The 18,135-nt window shown below is 46.3% G+C and overlaps 1 protein-coding gene across 1 annotated transcript in view; it reads right to left on the bottom strand.

The window, feature by feature from the left end:
* EHD4 (EH domain containing 4) overlaps positions 1-16,173 on the bottom strand; it is a 60,507-nt gene extending 44,334 nt beyond the window's left edge. The window contains exons 1-2 of the mRNA XM_066608324.1: positions 15,824-16,173; positions 7,108-7,284 (exon numbers count right to left, since the gene is read on the bottom strand). Of these exons, the coding sequence (XP_066464421.1) occupies positions 7,108-7,284; positions 15,824-16,053 (407 nt within the window). The 5' untranslated portion in view covers positions 16,054-16,173. The remainder of the gene's footprint in view (positions 1-7,107; positions 7,285-15,823) is intronic.
* Between the last annotated feature and the right edge of the window lie 1,962 nt (positions 16,174-18,135).

Genomic DNA, 18,135 nt, shown 5'->3' on the forward strand with positions numbered 1-18,135 from the left:
TCATTCACTTATATAGCGATTCTGAACGATTTGAAGGAGCCAACATCTCTGCCTATCTAGACAGAGTGCATGAGCGAATTAGCTAACAATGGCGTAATTTGTTAGTTAACGCGTTTCAACGCTAAATTAGCTTGTCTAAAAGGGCCATTACAAGCAGCAGGCAGATCCTCCTCTACGAGTGAGCATAGACTAAGAGCTGAAAGATGTAAGATGAAGGTCCAGCTTTTAAATTATTGCCAGATCTTTTGTATGACTGCATTGGTCGGGTTCAATGCTACATGTACAACGCAGTGTTTTAACGCTGTGTGAGCCGGCGTATCGCCACATATCTCACACACGCTGCCATGTGCAGTCTGACTTGATCATAAATATTTATTTTTAACTTCCCGCTTTGTTGTTTAGCAGTATTACATATCAACGCTGCACATATGCAATGTAATTCCGTATGTGCAACACTTATTACACACCCATAGAGAATAAGGCTCCATTGATGAATAATACAAAGTAAAATAGAACATGCTGCGTTCATTTTTTATGCACGTGTTATACGCAATGAATTTCCGCGTGAATAGATGAATGAAAATCAACTTCCTTTCATTGACTCCATTCATCACATGCATATTGCACGCGTAATACGCAATGAAATTGCGCTCGTGTGAGACTGTCCTAACAGTCATCTGGTAATACACAGTGTTTGCAGACTGTAGGTACTGTATATAGAAAAAGGAAAGTTTCAGTATAATGACGTTTCCGGCACTCCAGTTGGGCGCATGTAGTGAAGCCGCTGGGAGGTAAAAAGAAATGGTCGCAAATCCTCATTTCATAACTCATCTTCAGCAGTAACTCAACTAAAATGTTCATTGTGGTGCATATAATTAGCTGAAACTTGTATATCTACCAATACAAAGCAAGCCAGGCAATGCTGCAATACATACCCCACCCTTGACTAAATACCTAGTTATGTATTATAGGGTTTATCTTATAGAGCAGGTATATAAATAGACGGAGGGTGCCCTGCTTGGGTCCACCCTCCGTGTCCCAGATCCTGCATGTAATCCAGGTATTTAAATGTGCAGCCTGTCATAAGGCATTTTACGTGTATTATCCTAAATATACACGCTATTAAAAGAGTTCTGTCACTAAAAAAAAATAAAAATAAAAAATTCTATACTTATTCCTCCCCAAGCAGCCTTCTTCCAGATCTTCTTCTGGCTCCTCCAGTCCCCTCGGGTCCCATCACCTCCAGCCGGCCAGATCCTCCTCTTCCTGTGCCGAAGCATGCATTGCCGGCATTCTGCTTCCTGCAGGGCAGTGTACCCGGTCACTAGTGACCTAGCGTTCACTGCCTAGCAGGGAATGACAAATATTCTACAGCCTGCTTTAGCCTGGATGTCTCATTGCTAGTGTTTCATATACTATATACTATATGAAACACTAGCAGCAAGATATTGCGCATGCACGCTAAAGCAGCCTGCCAAAGATTCGTCATTCCCTGCTAGGCAGCAAACGCTACAATCGTAGTGTCCACTGCCCTAACAGAAAGAAGAGGATCCAGGTGGCTGGAGGAGCCAGAAGAAGATCGGTGAGGAGAAGATGGAAGCATTCGATTTACAATACATCCACAATTACTTTACATTTCCGGAAATGAATTTAAAATGCTTGCGAGCGATAATGGATTCAAGAGTTTTTCCGCATGAATTTACGTGGATGGACATCAGATCAACCGCATGGGGGAACAAAAAGCAGCCTAAGAAGTATCCGCCTACAAATCTGCAAACTAATTGTGGATGTATTGTAAATCAAATGTTTCCATAGAGATCAGAGGAGCCAGGCCACGCCGAATCTGCGCTAAAATGGAGAACGCTATGATTTATTTTCCACTTGCGGAATCCAAAATTCAAATCTCTACATGTGTGCACAGAGCTGCGGAAGCTAATGCATTCCTATGGGGGACTTATCTGCACAGGTGCGGATTGCGGATTCCGCAATTCAAATCCACCCGTGTAGACGGGATAAGTCATTGCATTATCATGCTTTAAAAATAGACAGCCATCAATATTTGATTGGTAGGGGTTGGACTGTTGGCACCCCCACCAATCATCAGTTTGAAGGGTCCCCTGCTTTGAATCTTCACCTATGCTTGGGATCATGTTTTGGGACGCTATACTTTTGTGGCGGTCGGACTTAATGTAGCAGCCTTGACCCCCAGAAAGAATAGACCCACCATAATCTGCAGCTGATGGCTAGTACTTCTATATACATATAGCTACTTGTTCCTATTTGCAGCCTTTTCTATGATGCCAAGTTTTAGAAGTAACCAGAGTCCCATTCAGCTGAGTATTTGGTTTGCAGACGCCCACAGCTGACAGCAACGGTCACTTTTCACATCAGCAAATCTAGAGAACATTCTTCCCATCATCATGTGGTTTCCTAAATGTCAGTTTATTGCTTAACAGCTTACTGACAATACATGACCAAATGTGTGAAAAAACGCTTCAGGCCAGTCTCACACAAGCGGATTTCAATTGCGGATGCCACGATTGCCATCTGTGTGTCTGATACGCACTAATATGCAGGCATTGACTTTTGAAGTTTCGCTCACACTTGCGGTCAGGGATTGCGGATTCGGCGAGCAGCAGAGAATCACAGCATTGTACGGCAGATTCTGCATGCATGAGGTCCATTGAATTCTATGGATGCGTTCTATTAACATTGCGTATGGACACAGATTCGTACGCAGGCTGCTAGGAGACCAGATACAAACAGAATAAAGAAACCAGGAATTTGTAGGCAGACCATGCAAGACAGAGTTTGGGGAGCAACACCCATCCAGACTGCTGTCTGAAACCTCCGCTTGTTCTTCTGGGCTCTTCCTCACAAGAATAAGTTATTATTTCCCAAAAAAGTATTACAAAACCAGCCCAGCCTAGAGATCAGTATCCCGTTCTGAAGGCTCTCAGAGAGGTTCTTCACACGACAGCACAAGGAAAGTCACCTAAGCAATAGAAGGGAGTTTCCACGGGTTGGGCAACTTTCTGATGTCATTCCCTGCTTGGGTTCATTCTTTCGCGCGAAAGATACGTTGTCATACATAGTACATCCGCGTGGAAAACGAACGCATATGCAATTGGCTTCCGCAATCATTCGGAAGTCTTCTGTTGCAGATATCCGCACGCGGAATCCGACCCGCCCGGGCTTACATGATGGATTTGATTTGCAGATCCCGCGATCGTATGATCCACAGGAATATGCTGTTCAATCAAATGCATTGGATTACACGATCTAAATACATACAAAAAAAAAAAGTACACTGTGCATAACCGCCTGCGTCAGTACGCGGTCATACTCAGAACATTACACCGCTGTACGCAGGGTGATGGCCAGGCTCGCAGCTGGAATCCGCAAGCAAATTCCACATACAACCGAGTGAGCCTGGCCTTATAATTATTGAAAAGAGAGCTCGTCGAAAATGTTATGCTGCCTGAACCAGGAGCAACATGAAATCCCGACAGCACCCACATCACCGCTAGGGTTACTCTGATACTCTGTGGCACTTCAGAGAAAACCCCATTTAACTTGGTGCCAGGAATGGGAAGAGCCTTACGGGCAGTTCCCTGAAGGCTTCCACCAGTCCGGTTTGACTAGATTGGCAGGTCTTTCCATGTACACCCATAGATGAGAGACCAATTGATCTAGCCAAGCCGGACAAGGAAAGCGACCCCTATGACTTTTCTCCTGGTCTCATCAGAGAAAACCCCATTTAACTTGGTGCCAGGAATGGGAAGAGTCTTAGAGGCAGTTCCCTGAAGGCTTCTACCAGTCTGGTTCGACTAGATTGACAGGTCTTTCCATGTACAGATATAGATGGGAGACCAGTCAATCTAGCCAAGTCAGACAGGGAAAGCGACCCCTATGACTTTTCTCCCGGTCACATCTTGTTTTTAAGTGTTGTCGTTAGCTCTGAAATGCGGCAACATGTCATAGTAAAATATAACGGTCCGTAAAGTTGGTTCTTGTCGGGATTTTAGTATGCCTGTGTTTCTGGCAACGTCAGTCTACTGATCAAAATCTGAAAGACATTGATGACTGGAAATTAGATTGCTTTGGTCAAATATATATGTGTAGAGATGAGCGAGTATACTCGGTAAGGCACATTACTCGAGCGAGTAGTGCCTTAGCTGAGTATCTCCCCGCTGGTCTCTAAAGATTCGGGGGCCGGCGCCGGTGACAGGTGAGTTGCGGAGGGGAGCAGGGGGAGAGAGAGATCTCCACTCCTTTCCTCCCCACTCCCCCCCCCCCCCGAATCTTTAGAGACAAATGGGGAGATACTCGGCTAAGGCACTACTCGCTCGAGTAATGTGCCTTAGCGAGTATACTCACTCATCTCTATATATGTGTGGTGCTGGTGGATAGTGCGATTATATGTGTGCGAGTATCTACAGTATATTTGGTTAATTGCCCTGATATAGTAATATTTCTATGCTTCATGGCTGTCAGTATTGATGTACATGTTATATGATACCTGCACTCTGACCGGATATTGATGGCATATTGCTATGATATCAACGCCAAGTCAATGAGGGACCAACCATGATGACTACAACAAAGTGGCAGCACCGCTAGGAAAGCCACTTCATTCTAGCTAGTAGCAAGGATTACAGTAGACAGACACTAATGGGGTTGTTCTATTTCTAAGTGTTCCTGCTGCAGGAAAGTAATTTTGGTGATGAAATCCCCTTTAAAACGCTTCTATGACTTGTGTCAGGGACATGTTGAAAAGGTTATGTCCTACCTCTGGCTGTTTTGCTGCAGGAAATGGACAGCTCCATACATTTTCAGTGTCTGGGTTGGTACTGCAGGCTATTAAAGTGAATTTGACTCAGCTTCCATCAACAACCCAGGCAACTGCAAAATGTATGCAGCCATCTGCTTCCTGCAGCAAAACAGCTGGAAGTGGGACAACCCCTTTAATAACATATCCTGGTTATAGGTAGGTGCCGCAATCCAAATATTGTGCGGCACTGACTATAGATGTAATATATTCACCCCTGCACTGGTGCTAAGGCCACTCTGACACAGGCCTTTTTTTTTTTTAAGCATGGCATTTAAAATGCTGTAAGATACCTCCATTGATTTCAATGGGGCATCTCAGGCGAGCGTCTGAGCACGGTGTATCTAACGCTGCTATTTTTGATCATTGTCTGCTCAATTTCTAGTGCATTTCAGTGATTTTTAAACACACTTCCTCATCCATTGCAATGATGGGGTGCTCTAAAAATGGTGCCGAACGGGTTTAAAAATCCATTCAAACACGCTGTAAACTTGGTGTTTTTACAGATGCCTGTGTGACAGCAGCCTAAGGCCCCATGTCCACGTGCGGATTTTATTTATAAAAACAGTGCGTGTCCCCCGCACAGGAGATCCGTGCGTCTTGCTGCGCATAGCGATGCATTAGCAAGCGAATGGGATTTTTTCCCGGCGTGCGGGTCACACACACCGGAAGAAATCGCAGCATGCTCCATTTTTCTTCGGATCTGCAGCACGGAAGCTCCCGCGGCTTCTATTGAAGCCGTCCGTATCAGCGGCACAGGCGCAGCTGTTTTTGGGCTGTGCCACAGATACGTGGGAGAGCAGGAGCAGGCATGCCGAGCACATCCGCCGGCCAGCAGAAAGAAGATTCGGCCTGCACAGAGGAGAGCCCCGCAGCGTCCGGGGAGGTAAGAAAAATTTATTTTTCCTCCCCATGGCCGCGGGCACACACAAATTCCACAGCGGGATTCAGCAGTGGAATCCGTGCATGCAAGTGGACATGAGTCCTAAGGGTCCTTTTACATGGGAAGACCTGTTGGCAGCAGATGCTTTATAAATCATCCCAGCGATGATCGTTCACACGCTTTTAAATGGTCATCCGTTAGTGAACGGAGGTGGAAGGGAGCACGCAGAAACTGAGCGACGGTTGAAAAGCAAATTAATTTTCGTTTGTCTTCAGTTGGGGCATGTATTTACACTGAACGATAATTGTTCAGATTCCCACTGGGTACAGGAATATGAACGATTCACATTTACACTGCTCATTACTGCTGCATAACGTCATTCATGCTGCTGCTTCTGAGGGTGTGCTATGGAGAGATAGGGGGAGTAAGTTCTTTACTTCTCTGTGTGTGCCATGAATGGGAGCCATCATCTCCACAAACTAACTCAGGAAAAAACTGACAATTAAAGAAGACCTACACATCTCCAGGAGTCCCATAAAAATGAATGCAGCGGAGATGCATAGAGGTGACCACTGCTCTTTTTACCTGATATCTGAGACCCATACTGTCATGATTGTTGGGCTGTCCCAGCAGATGGACCCCAGCTGATCAGAAAATTAGCACCTGTTTTCATGGTAGAACCCCTTTAAGTCATGTGCATTGTGACAATTAAGACGAAAAGTAGAATCTGTCGTTAACATATGTAACCTGTATTCTGCAGGCAGCAACAAAGAAGCACTGTGGGGTACCGGATTAACTCTGGCTACACTATAGGGCCTTTTAAACAGAACGACTGTCGGGCAAACGATGCCAGAGACTCATCCCCACAGTATCGTTAGCTCTCAGCGAGGAGGCTGCAGGAGATTTCTCACCTCTCACTCCCCCGCCCCTCTCTATTGAAATTACATAGTGGCTGTCCAATACTGCATAAACGATGGACAATGAGCTGATCGCTCATCATTCCGTGTAAATAGCAGTCGTTCAGTACTCAACGGCCACTGTTCTATGTCAATGGAGAGGGGCTGGGGAGCAAGAGGAGAGAAATGTCCTGCAGCCACCCTGCCCCCTGCTGGCTGCTCTGTGAGCAAGCCTGTGCTTCTAGCTCCCGTGCAGGAGTATGGGAGCGAGAACACACAGGGATGAGTGTCCGGCATCATTTGCCCAACATTCGTCCTGTGTAAACCCTCCTTATCTCATTAAGTCTCATTCATATCTTGGTTTTGAGGGTTTCTTTGCAGTAATTTTGCAAAATGAAAAACAAAAGTGAGGCTAAAATTGCTTCTACTGAAAAAAAGTTATAGTAAAGCATTTTTTTTTCTTCAAACAGGATCATAAAGTGTATTGTGGACCTCACCTATTCAAGAAGGCGTTGCCAAAGCTGTTTAGTTTTCGGAATGGCTTTTTAGGGTCCACAACCAAAGCGTTTCCTGGAATGCTGCCTTCTTTCTCGCCATACATTACTGCAATGAATGAATCAGTGGTGGGTTCTGGTCCTATTCGCATTCCTGGAAAGTCTTGTTCTAGCAGGTATCTGGTAAACAAAGAGAACAATATAACTATTAGTGTGCAGTGATTACAACCCAAGCATCCTGATAAGGGAACTATTCATAGATATTATTCTGCAGGTGGGGAAGTGGAAAGACTTGAACCGCAGTGACATGATTTGCAAGTGACAAGAGCTCAGTATCAATCCCAGGATCAAATTCAAGCGCACAGATGACAATCTCAAAAGCCTTCACTGGCCAAGTATATCAGCTAGAAGTTACCTGCACACTTGTAAATACTGCAATGGGATTGGGGAAGAAGGGGTCTTCATACTTTGTGTTGGGAAAGGGAAGTGGGGGGTATTGGGGTCTGTTCTAGGGTCTGCATGTTAATATATACATGCCGACTTCCCAGGATCGCACTGCTGGACAGTTTTAGGAACTGTGACTTTTTTTTATTACATCACCAAAAGCTCAACAACTACAACTGTTTTTAGGTAAAAGTAATTTTAGGGCTGCTTTCACCCCTGCGCTGGGGCGCAGTACAGGGTTTCTGTCTCTCTGCTCCGTTTTTGGAGGAGAGAAATTGAAATCAAACAGAAAAAAAAACTGGATTCATTTCAATAGGGTTTCAAAATAGAAAATAAACAAACAAACGAAAAAAATGGAAAGCAGATGGAAAAGCGTCCGGTTGCTTCCATTCCGTTTCTGTTTTTTGGAGAGGAAAATTGCACAGTCTACAGCGTTATTTTTCTATTGAAAAAACAAAACAAAACATGGAAACCTGATGGGAGGGAATCAAACGGTTTTCCAATGACCATACTGCAGGCATCGTGTTATAGAGCAGGAGGAGCTGAGCAGATTGTATATAGCTTTTATTTTATTCATTTATATCTCTGCTCATCCTGAGCTGAACAGTCCAGGGGGCGGAGCTATCAGTGATTGGCAGCTGTGTATGACTGTACATACAAGGTAGGTTGTCAATCACTGATAGCTCCGCCCATTGGACTGTTAAATTCAGAATGAGCAGAGATATAAATGAATAAAATACAAATTATACTGAATCTTTCTCCATAAGACTATATACAAGCTGCTCAGCTCCTTCTGCTGTGTGACATGATGCCTGCATGTTGTATGTTGCAGCTGACAGACTTCCTTTAAGACACGCCAGTCTTAGTAATGGGCAGAGGGTAATAGACACCTTAGAGGGAACGTATCACCTTTGGCTCAAAAGTGAGGGAGGGGACAGAGGGTTGGGGGAGCTGGTCTTTATACTCACCGAGTCCCCCGTTCCCACGCTGTGCCCCCAGGAAATCAGCGCCTACACACAGCCTGACTTTTCGCAGGGTTGTGTGCATGTGCTCTTCCTTATACAATACAGACCAATTGTCTGCATTTAGAAAACAACCAAAAATAAATAAAAAATAGCAGCTTGTCCAATACTGGTCTGTATTCATGGGTCAAAATGATCTATGAATGTCTATGGGAGTGTAAAATAGGACAGCAAGCACAAAATGTTACATGCATATGCGAGGAATTTTTTGATAAGGCATGTTGCCAGGAGACAGTGGGAAAAAAGGGACATCAATTGGATTTTACTGGGGTTTTTCTCCTGCGCGTTGTGAAGAACGGATACATGGATTGCCCGCAGATTTAAAAATCACACATAGGCAGTAAAAACATATATAGCATGTAAGTACACTCAGTGAATTCGGTCCGTTTTTCACGGTCTGAAACTGAATAGACCCATCTGAATGTGCCCTGAGGGTCCTGTTACACGAACAGATCATCTGCCCGTACTGTGAGCAGTGACAAGCAATGAGCAAGTCGGTCAGCCCTTAAACTTACACGGACAGCTTATATTGTGTATATAGATATATATGTTACTATGACTGTTTGTTCCCGTAGGGCAGTTTGCGCGGGAAGACAGAGGCGACCAGAAATGATTTTCACACTTGCATAAACAGGTTAATCAGCTGATCAATCGCTTGTTCTTTAGCGGATCGTTCACACAGTCCAAAGATTGAGCAAACGTTCTTGCCCCATTGTTGGTCCGTGTACAAAGGCCGGTAATAAACGAGGACAGCAACTCCCAAGCTGTATGAGAAAAGTCAACTCACAGTAACCTCTAACCATCAGAAATTGGGAACCTCAAGCCCTGAGTCCACAGGCACTGCATGTTAGAAGGGGGAACATTCTTAAAACTGATTATCTTAGCAGTTCTACTTCTGCCATCAAAAGTTTATAATCCTGTGAGCCAACGTGTCCTGAGCCTGAACCCCCGCACACAAGATCGCTCTTCCTCCACTGCGAGATAAAGGCTCATTCCATTAATCTATACAAGCTCCTCACTTCTGTCAAACGCAAACAATGCAGATTCCTGTCTGGAGGAACATGGAAGTTCAGAAGCAGAAAACAAGTCTTGAGAAAGGTGGAGTTCTATAACCCAAGGAAAGGTCAGTCTTCAGTCTCCCGCATCATATAAAATCTAATAACCTGGTTCGAAGGATACGACTAATAATAGTACCGGACGGACAAGAACATTTGGCAACGTTGAGCATGGCTAGAGAGGGAAGAAAGCCTATGAATAAGAGAGCCGAGCAAGGACTGCACCAGGCTAATTACATGGAGGAAATAAGACATTTTGGTTGGATTGAAACAGTCAAGCGAGGACAGAGTTCTTTTCCTCTTCAAGGCCGCCTGCAGACGGCCGGGTCGGATCCCGCTGTGAGAATTCTTGCAGCGGGATGCAGTCCCGTGCCCCTGCAGAGGCCTGCGGCTTACCCACTCCCGGGGTCTTCGTTCTCTGCTATGCGCCAGCTGCCGCCCAGCCGATGCATGCAGAGAGTGGAGCCGGCCCGTCACCACTAACATTTCTGTGCGGGCCTCTGGGAGACCAGCACAGAAATAGAGCATGCCGCGATATTTCACGTGTATTTTCACGCTCACAAATCGCGGCCGCCTACCTAGGATTTCGTTTTCTAATGCAATCCTATGGCAGAAAATTTTGCGGGAAATACCGCCGCGGAATTTCCGACAATGTGCCGGGGGCCATAATCATTGGATGGCGGTACAGATGTTGCAAGTTCACCAAACTGGCACCAGGACAGGGAATTAGTGAAATCCTAGGCTACGGCCATATGTTCTAGATTTTGCTATGATTCCACAGCGGTTGCAAATTGTAAGAGGACAGAATTGGGCAGAAAAGTGGCAAATGAGATTTAACACATAAATGTAAAGTTCTGCACATGGGCAGAGAAATACATGTCACCATTACACAGTAAGTGGGAAACCACTGGGTAACACTGACATGGCTTAACTGAAGCAATCAGTGTCAGGTAGCTGCTGCCAAGGCAAAGAGGATCATGGGGTGCATCAAAAGAGGTCTAAGGACACATGATGAGCACAGTTTTGGGCACCAGTACTCAAGGAGGACATGTCAGAGTTTGCGCGGGTACAAAGGTGGTTAACTAAAGCAATGGAATGGGCGGACTACAATACCCAGAGAAGCTATCACAATTGGGGTTATTTAGTTGAGGGAAAAAAAAAAAAGACTTCTGAGGGGCGACCTAATAACGATGTATAAATATATCAGGAGGCAATCCAGAGATCTCTCCCATCATGTTTTCATGTTTATACCCAGGACTGTGACTGTAACAAGGGGCGTCCTCTGCATCTAGAGGAAAGAAGGTTTCTACACCAACGTAGAAGAGGGTTCTTTACTGTTAGAGCAGTGAGACTATGGAACTCTGTAGAAAAGCAGTAGATACCAACAGCACACGGGTAAATTCCAAATAGGGCAGGACAAAAAAATGCAACAGCAACTGAGTGGAACAAGAACCGTGTTCCAAAGATCAGCAAATAAAAGCAATACTGGCAGCATAGGTAGGTGCAAAAACTAGTAGATGACTTATTCTCCCATACCAAAGATACAGCAGCTACGTTTCGGCCAAGCTTGCCTTCATCTGGATCAACATTGGGAAGTAATATGCTGAACTGGATGGACAGACATATGTCTTTTTTTGGCCTTACATACTATGTTACTATGAAATGTGGACCGTAAGGCAGTGTTCATATGGGGGTAATTGCGGCAATCTTTTCAGTAGTGACACATCGCTTCCTAACAGCGATCTGCACAGAACTGCGTCGGACGTTTGCACATGGATTCTGCGCACAGATTCATGACAAAAATCACTGCAGAATAGCTGCGGTTTTCTGACAAGAGGCGAATACGCACAGAAATCTCCAGAGCGGATTCCGATGTGTGAACATAGCCTTAGTGTATTCACACGTTGCAAATAAGGTAACTTTAACCCCTTCCCGCTCCATGATGTACCGGTACGTCATGGGAGCCTGGTACTTCGGGCAAAATGACGTACCGGTACGTCATCGGGATAGCGCGAGATCATGACTGATCTCGCGCTATCCCGCAGCGGGAGCCGGCTGTCAGTCACAGCCGGCGTCCCGCTGCAACAGCGGGGGGGGCATCAGAGATGCGCCCCCCGCTGTTAACCCCTTCCCTGGCGCGATCTAAGTAGATCACGGCAGGGAAAGAGTTCACAGAGGGATCGTGCTCCCTCTGTGTCTCCGGCCAGCTCTCGCGATCTTATCGCGAGAGCCCAGCCTGTCACCATGGCAACAGGACGCCAGACACTGGCGTCCTGTATTGCCTATGCCTATGATCGCTGTATAAGCGATAAGGCATGGCAGAGCAGTAGCTCTGCCATGCCTTATAACAGCGATCATAGGCACAGTGCTGCAAGTCCCTCAGAGGGACTCAAATAGTGTAAAAAAAAAAAAGAAAAGAAAAGTGTAAAAAAAAGAAAAATGTAAAAAAAAAAAAATGTAAAAAACCCCTTTATGCTTTTTCTAATATTAGCATAAAAAAAAGGTAAAAAAAATAAAATCCCACATATTGGGTATTGATGCGTCCGTAACGACGTGTACAAAAAGTTGAACATGCTTTTTATTTTGTACAACAAAAAGCGTAAAAAAAAACGCTAAAAAACAGAGGCAAAATGCTAATTTTTAGCATTTTGCCTCACAAAAAATGCAATAAAAGTGATCAAAAAAGCCGTACATTCCCCAATGGTACCAATAAAAACTACAGCTCGTCTCGCAAAAAATAAGCCCTTATAGAGCTCCGTACATAGAAAAATAAAAAAGTTACAGGACTTTGAATGCAGCTATAGAGAAAAAAAAAAGATTTCCAAAAAAAAAGGGTTTTTATTGCAAAAAAGTGTAAAAACCTAAAAAAATATAGCAATTTTGGTATCGTTGTAACTGTACCGACCCGCAGAAAAAATGTAGTGTGTCATGTATGCTGCATGATTAACGCTGTAAAAAAAAAAAAAAAAAAATGTAAATAAATAAATAATATATGTCAGAATTGATGCGTTTTCTCTCCCTGTTATCATAAAAAAATAATACAAGTTTTACGATATAGTCTATGTACCCAAAAGTGGCACCGATAAAAACTACAGCTCGCCACGCAAAAAACAAGCCCTTATACGGCCGCGTCGACGGAAAAATAAAAAAGTTATGGCTTTTGAAAAATGGAGATGGAAAAATACCAAAAATCGCTTGGTCCTCAACGCCAAAATAGGCCATGTCATTAAAGGGGTTGTCCCGCGCCGAAACGGCTTTTTTTTTTTTTCAATAGGCCCCCCGTTCGGCGCGAGACAAACACAAGGGATGGGTTAAAAAAAAAATAAAAGTTTAGTACTTACCCGAATCCCCGCTCTGCGGCGACTTCTTACTTACCTTACCAAGATGGCCGCCGGGATCTTCACCCACGATGCACCGCGGGTCTTCTCCCATGGTGCACCGTGGGCTCTGTGCGGTCCATTGCCGATTCCAGCCTCCTGATTGGCTGGAATCGGCACACGTGACGGGGCGGAGCTACGCGATGATGCGTAGAAGGGGTTGGAGCCAGAACGCCGCTCGTGCCGAGACCCAAGAGAAGGGAGAAGACCCTTCTGCGCAAGCGCGTCTAATCGGGAGATTAGACACTGAAATTAGACGGCACCATGGAGACGGGGACGCCAGCAACGGAGCAGGTAAGGAATAACTTCTGTATGGCTCATATTTAATGCACGATGTATACAGCAGCATTAAAGGGGTTTTCCAGGGAGAATATATTGATGACCTATCCTCAGGATAGGTCATGAACAGTTGATCGGCTGGGGTCCATCGCTCGGGACCCCGACTGATCAGGCGCATGCTATCAGTGCCGTAAATACAGAGGCCGGCGCTTGTAACTGCAGGCACAGCTCTCATTGAAATCAATGCAAGCTGTGCCTGCAGTTACAAGCGCCGGCCACTACACAGAGGTCGGTGCGGAGGCTTCTGCTGCTTCGGCTCTGACCTCTGTATTTGCGGCGCTGACAACATGCGCCTGCTCAGCTGATCGGTCGGGGTCCCGAGCGACAAACCCTGGCCGATCACCTATTGATGACCTATCCTGAGGATAGGTCACCAATATAGTCTCCATGGAAAAGCCCTTTAATCCTGCTGAGCAGACGGGCCGAATTGTAGACCATAGGACAACACAGCCGCAGACTCATCATTCACATCTGCGCACATCACACAGGGGGCATTATTATGTGCCACAACCTGGATAACAGGATGAACTGGACTGACCAGTCCGACTAATCATTGTACTCTTCATTAGCATGAGCGGCCCGCATACACAATGTGTTCCCAAACGGACATATTCTGGGGGTCTTATGACGAGTCGTTCTACTGCTCACCGGGGTAGATTATGTGGTATATGTTAGGCTGCCTGTCCATGGGCGTTTTGGTATTGCCTTCCCCGCGACGATAATCCAGCCGCAGGGAACGCAGTGAACGCAAAACGCAGCCCCCCCCCCCCCCCCCCGGTCCACGAGCGGAGAGTCATAGCGATTCTCCGCTCGCGGCTAGCAAATTGCCGTGATTCTCCAGGGTCAGTCTATCTGTCAGATAGGCTGACAGCGGAGATCCGTCTTCCGGCTCCTGCTCCCAGGCGGCGGCTCCCAGGCGGCGGCGGATTTCCCAACGCGGTGGACATGGGGCCTTACACATAGTAAAAATTCTTAACTGCAATGGTGGACTTTACCCAAAATGCAGGAGGCGAGTAAGTGGCAGTCACAAACACTTGGTTGGCGTTCCAACCTTCTGAAGCTGGGGCACATAACATAGGTGGCATTTACCGCAAGGCGGCAGCACACTGTCACATACAGACAGGGCTGTGCAGTCGGTAAGCCAAACTCCAACTCCTCAATTCCCCCAGACTCTGACCCCTTCACATACGACTTGTGATAAATTTACTGTATTAGCCGAGTAACATCAGACTTTCAGGAAGAAGCAGCAGAAGGAAACTCAGTCTAAGGCCTAATGCCCACGGATGGGTCCCTGACGCGTTTCACACGACGGAGATCCTCGACGTTATCCCGCAGCCATTAGGCTCTATTGAACCCAATAGCTTTCTGCCTTGCAGTGTTCACGCTACGGAATTCCACATCATGAAAGAAATCGCGGAAGGGTCTAATTGTCGTGGAAAAACACGCGTCCGGCTTCCATTGTAATCAATGGAAGCTATCAGTCACGCGATACTTCCGCTGTGTGCACAATGGAAGTATGGCGTGATTACGCGTCACCGCCCACCACTGTAGGCCGGAGTTGGTACCTTTCTACTGACTTCACAGCCCTGCATACAGATGTCGCCTTCTATACCTTTTCACTAGTCTCAACTTACCCAGAGCTAAGTGGCACCAGATAAGTAGCTTCAGGAAAAAAAATTTTTTTTTTGCATTACTCCAAACTCCCAATCTGGTGACACAAAATGCGTTTGGTTATTTTTTTCCCCTCATCAATTTTGGTCATCTTGCGCCACTTATCTCAAAAGACAAGAAGGCGAGAAGACGTGTAGGTGGCGTCCTGACCTCATGAAGGTGGCACGCTGGTCTATCCCGCACGTTACTTGTCCTATTCTCCTGCGAGACTCGCACAAAAAATGGGAGAAGCAGCGATTTTTCAGACTTGGATGATGGCTCATTACTGGAGCCCATTCACATGCCCATTCTTTCCTGTGTGCTTTCTGTCCATGGCACAAGTGGACTGAACTCACATAGGAATATCGCCCGTGGAAACACCATAACAGGGGGGCACACCTCCTACCGCCTGAGGGTGGCACACCATCGTACAGGCGGCAGTCCTCCTACCATCTGAGGGTGGCACACCATCGTACAGGCGGCAGTCCTCCTACCGTCTGAGGGTGGCACACCATCGTACAGGCGGCATTCCGCCTGAGGGTGGCACAACATCGTACAGGCGGCATTTCGCCTGAGGGTGGCACAACATCGTACAGGCGGCATTCCGCCTGAGGGTGGCAAATCATACAGATGGCATTCCTACTGCCTGAGGGTGGCACACCATCATACAGGTGGCATTCCTCCTAAGGGTGGCACACCATCATACAGCTGGCATTCCTACTGCCTGAGGGTGGCACACCATCGTACAGGTGGCAGTCTTCCTGAGGGTGGCACATCATACAGGTGGCATTCCTACCCCGAGAGTGGCACGCCATAACAGGTGGTGACATACCTGATGAAGGTGGTCTTGCCCGTACTGTACTGCCCCACCAGCAGCACCATGGGCAGGTTCTTGAAGTCCGCCTCCTCCAGCGCCGGCGAGTGGAACTCATGGAAGCGGTAGTGCTCCTCCAGCGGCAGCAGCTTGCCGGTGTAGAGGGACTGCAGGCCGCCGGTCACCGTCTGCAGAACGTCCTGCGCCGACCGGCCGGAGCCGCTCTCCTTCCCCAGCCAGCTGAACATGTCTGCCCTGTGCGCGGAGTGCAGGTGTCACCGGAGCTACGATCACATGGGCGGCCACTTCCTCGTTATCCCCAGCTGGGAGGTGACCGTCCTCCTACCGGCGACACGTCACCTGCGGCTCCCGGACCGCCCAACTGCCAGTCTCCTCAGTCTCCCTGGCACATTACGTCATCTGCTCACCAGGGCGGCTCTCCAGCGCCCCCTGCGCACAGGGATGTCACAGTACAGGTAGATCAGGGGCGGAGAGGTCACAGTGCAGGTATAATGTGTACAGGGATGTCACAGAACAGGTATAATATATACAGAGTTATGTCACCGTGCAGGTATAATGTGGGCGGATATGTCACCATACAGGCATAATGTGTACAGGGATATTACAGTGCAGGTATAATGTAGGCAGTGATGTCACAGTACAAGTATAATATATACAGAGTTATGTCACCGTCCAGGTATAATGTGGGCGGATATGTCACAATACAGGCATAATGTGTACAGGGATATTACAGTGCAGGTATAATGTAGGCAGTGATGTCACAGTACAAGTATAATATATACAGAGTTATGTCACAGTACAAGTATAATATATACAGCGATGTACAGTACAGATGTACACAGTGATGTCACAGTACAGGTATAAAGTGGGCAGTGATGTCACAGTGTAGGTATAACGTACAAAGTGATTTCACAGCACAGGTATAACGTGGGCAGTGATGTCGCAATACAGGTATAATATATGCAGAGATGTCACAGGGTAGGCATAATGTGTACAGGGATGTTACAGTGCAGGTATAATGTGGGCAGTGATGTCACAGTATAAGTATAATATGTACAGAGTGAAGTCACAGGGCAGATATAATGTGCTCAGTGATGTCACAGTACCGTTATAACGTGGGCGGAGAAGTCACAGACCAGAAATAAAATGGGCGGAGATGTCACAATACAGGTATAATATATGCAGAGATGTCACAGGGTAGGCATAATGTGTACAGGGATGTTACAGTGCAGGTATAACGTGGGCAGTGATGTCACACTACAGGTATAATATATGCAGAGATGTCACAGGTTAGGCATAATGTGTACAGGGATGTTACAGTGCAGGTATAACGTGGGCAGTGATGTCACAGTATAAGTATAATATGTACAGAGTGAAGTCACAGGGCAGATATAATGTGCTCAGTGATGTCACAGTACAGTTATAACGCGGGCGGAGAGGTCACAGACCAGAAATAAAGTGGGCGGAGATGTCACAGGGTAGGCATAATGTGTACAGGGATGTTACAGTACAGGTATAACGTGGGTAGTGATGTCACAGTGCAAATATAATGTGCACAGTGATGTCACACTACAGGTATAATGTGGGCAGTGACGTCATAGTACAGGTATATGTCTAGAGTGATGTCACAGTGTAGGTATAATGTACAAAGTGATTTCACATTACAGGTATAACGTGGGCAGTGATGTTCACAGTACAAGTATATATACAGAGTGATGTCACAGTCCAGATATAATTAACAAAGTGATGTCATAGTGCAGGTATAAGGTTTGTAGAGGACTATAATCAGGGTTTTGCGTGCTTGTCTGCAAATAGTACTGTAATTTTTGCGCACGCAAGGCTAGTTCACACACGCATGATACACCCTTTTTGTGGAATTGAATGTCAATTAAAGTCTAATTAAGAGCCAAGTGTCATCTTTTCCTGTGTTTGGTGCAGTGTCATACCCTTCCCCTTGTGTATTTCCGCATCTCTCATAGACTTCTATTGTACCCATTCTTGCCAAAACGCAGAAAGATAGAACTATTTCACAAGCGTAATAAATGCACTTATGAGACGGAACTTATTGAAATAAATTGGTTCTATTCTCTGTGTTTAGAGCACGCAGATCTCGCTTGCCCAAAACTGTGCGCAAGCACATTCATGTGAAGCAGCCCTCAGACAGAACTCATATGTGAAAATCGCCTGTATGAAAACAGCTTTACACAATCCACTTCGGCTGCCTGTCCATGGCCGTGATGGAATATCAGTCGTGATATTCCGCCACGGGGGAGGAGCGGGGAGCACTACAAGGTCGCCACGATGAGCCT

The sequence above is a fragment of the Eleutherodactylus coqui genome, chromosome 6, assembly GCF_035609145.1.
Source record: "Eleutherodactylus coqui strain aEleCoq1 chromosome 6, aEleCoq1.hap1, whole genome shotgun sequence".
NCBI classification, from domain to species: Eukaryota; Metazoa; Chordata; class Amphibia; order Anura; family Eleutherodactylidae; genus Eleutherodactylus; species Eleutherodactylus coqui.